The sequence below is a fragment of the Bidens hawaiensis genome, unplaced genomic scaffold, assembly GCF_021521415.1.
Source record: "Bidens hawaiensis isolate Kalapana, Puna unplaced genomic scaffold, B.hawaiensis_p1.1 tig00047683_1, whole genome shotgun sequence".
Taxonomy (NCBI): Eukaryota; Viridiplantae; Streptophyta; class Magnoliopsida; order Asterales; family Asteraceae; genus Bidens; species Bidens hawaiensis.
Window position 1 is genome coordinate 32524 of NW_027498539.1, and position 2666 is coordinate 35189.

The 2666-nt window shown below is 38.3% G+C and overlaps 1 protein-coding gene across 1 annotated transcript; it reads right to left on the minus strand.

Annotated features, from left to right (window-relative positions):
- Positions 1-632: 632 nt before the first annotated feature.
- Positions 633-998, minus strand: LOC143597166 (uncharacterized). Its single transcript, XM_077075751.1, has one exon. The coding sequence runs from the start codon at positions 996-998 to the stop codon at positions 633-635; it is 366 nt and encodes a 121-aa protein (XP_076931866.1).
- Between the last annotated feature and the right edge of the window lie 1668 nt (positions 999-2666).

Below are 2666 nucleotides of genomic sequence, written 5' to 3' on the forward strand. Positions count from 1 at the left end.
GTGGGTGGGTAGGGAGGTGGTAGGTATTTAGTGCCTTGTCCGGTAACCGGAATAGTTGTATCATTTCCAACTGTAATGTTATGTAAAATGCCGTTAATAAAAAGAGACTGGAAATTACCCGAACTATTAGTCATGTGAGAGATTGCCCCAGTATCCATAAGCCAATGATTCGGTGGGTTTAGAGACATAGTGTAAAGCGCCTGCTCGATATACGTCGGAGTATATGCTGTTGTGTGTGCCTAATTGGGCCGTGGCCCAAGCAACCCGATTCCAGATGGCTACCCTTGATTGAATGAATTGGTTCGTGGGACTGTTAGGTATGGGCAAGGTGGGCTAGGCCAATGATAATTTGGTGATTGGCATTGTTGGGCTTGGTGAATTGTCCACGACATTTGTGAATTCCAGTAAGTTTGGTGTTGGTTACCAAGATAACCTTGTGGGTTAGAAGGCGTGCCTCTGCCACGACCAAATTAATTACACCCTCGACCCCTACCACCACGATAGCGACCACCCCGACCGCGACCCCGATCTGAAGCTTCGGGTCGGTATTCATTAGAGATGTTGGAGCCGGTTTCTGTTTTATTAGTGGCGGTGTGTAAGGCGGTGCTAGCAGTGATAGCGGCCGTGGCGGCTTAAAGGGACTTCCGGGTTTCCTCTCGCATTAATCTGGAACGAGCGGCATAGAAAGACGGCAAGGGTTCCATGTTTTGTAAAAACATGCCAATCGATTCATATTGCTCGTTGAGTCCAGTAATAAGTTGGACAACGAGGTCATCATCTTCAACCGGGTTATCAACGTTGGCAAGTTGATCGGCTAGGACTTTTAATTCTTGACAATATGCATTCATGTTCGGGAAGTTTTCAAGGCGAGTTGTTGCAAACTTGTTTTTGAGATGCATTGCCCGGGAAGATTTGTTTTCGGTGAATATATAGGCAAGGGCTTTCCATGCGGCGAAGGCGGTTGTGTTTTTATTCAAGATGGTGTTTAGGAGATCCATGGAAATAGTACCATAAATCCATTGAAGGACTATGGAGTTGATTATTTCCCATGAATCGGTAGTTGTTGGAGTTGTTTCCTTGCTAGAGGATGATGTTCAGACAGGTGGGGTTGGTGAAAAAAGATGGTCATACACCATGTAGGCTTTGCCATGAATGATGAATAGTTCTGACCAGGTGGTGTATTGAGCAGATTCCATCTCCAAAGTAATGAGGATGAAGTGTTTAATGTTTGTGACTGTGATAGCAGGGTGAAGTTTGGTGTCCATGGTGGGAGATGACAGAAGGGATGCAAGATTATGACAGGATCGATTGAAGAAGAAGATAGGAGGAAGCCATGAGTTTTGTTGAGAGGGACGGCTAGGGTTTAGGAGGCATATGATACCATGATAGAGTATTATATTTTCTGCTTAATTATCCCTTTCTCATTCATCTCAATATATAATACAAATCAGGTTAGAACCCGTGTAACACACGAGTTTGGTGAACAAAAGTAGAAATATAATGTAAACAAATGTTTTATTCATTTCAAAATAAAAGTAATAAAGATTATAATTGCAAACCCAACCAATCAAACTACATAATAATAATAATAATAATAATAATAATAATGTTTCTCACAAAGCATTGCTGGAAAACGCGAATAAAACAAAGTCAAATTTTGTTCATAAAACAATAAAAGTTCTCTAATGTCCAACCAACTAAAGTATCAATCATGAAACATAATAAAAAAACACAAATGCAAATTTATTTACCGGTAAAACATGACCGGAAAAATCAAAACCAAAGAAACATAAATATTGTTTTTAAAGTGATGACAACACATCTATTTTTCCTTTTTTGGAATTAATGATTGTTATCTCCAGAAACGTCACACGAAACCTGTTTTTCCTTGGATTTATTAGTCCAATTTGCAACAACATCATCATCAATATCATGGATATCTCCAAGTTTCCTCTTTAAATCGGATGGTGGAGAACTTTGACGGTGTGTTTCTCCATTTTGAAATTGGAGTTATGCTATTCTCACCGGTGATTGATATAAATTCATGTGAAAGATAAATTTATAATAAAGATGGTTGTTGGATTACATAGATATTAAGAAATAAAAATAGTGTTAAAGGGTTTCAAAACGTTGTTGTCGACGGTGTCTTCGGATCGACAATATCCACTTGTAAGCAGCTATTGTTATGAAATCTCAATCTTTCAAGTAATAAAAAAAATGATAAAACTATAATTCAAAAAAATAAAATAAAAAGATAAATTTAAAATAATTACAAATACCACGTCGGTGTTAGACTTCTTTTCAAAATGGAAAATTGGTTATAAATAATCCAAACTATGGCCTATTGGTAAATATCCCTCCCAACTTTATACTTGTCTGCTAGCAGTACCAACTACATATGCAGTTGTTTTAAACCGGCCGCGACTAACGGATGTTAACTCCGTTAGTCTTTTGCTGACGTGGCCATCCGAGCTGTCAATAATTAAATTAGGTGGACGTCTACGTGGTCTGCTGACTGTGTATAACAGATATGTGTAAAATTACGTGGCCGGCTCACTTTATATAACGATTTTTGAACCCTAAAACACTAATTTTGTTCAATTGAAGAACCCTAAAATACGAAATTAATCAATTGAACAACAATCGATAGATGGAAATGAGCTCAT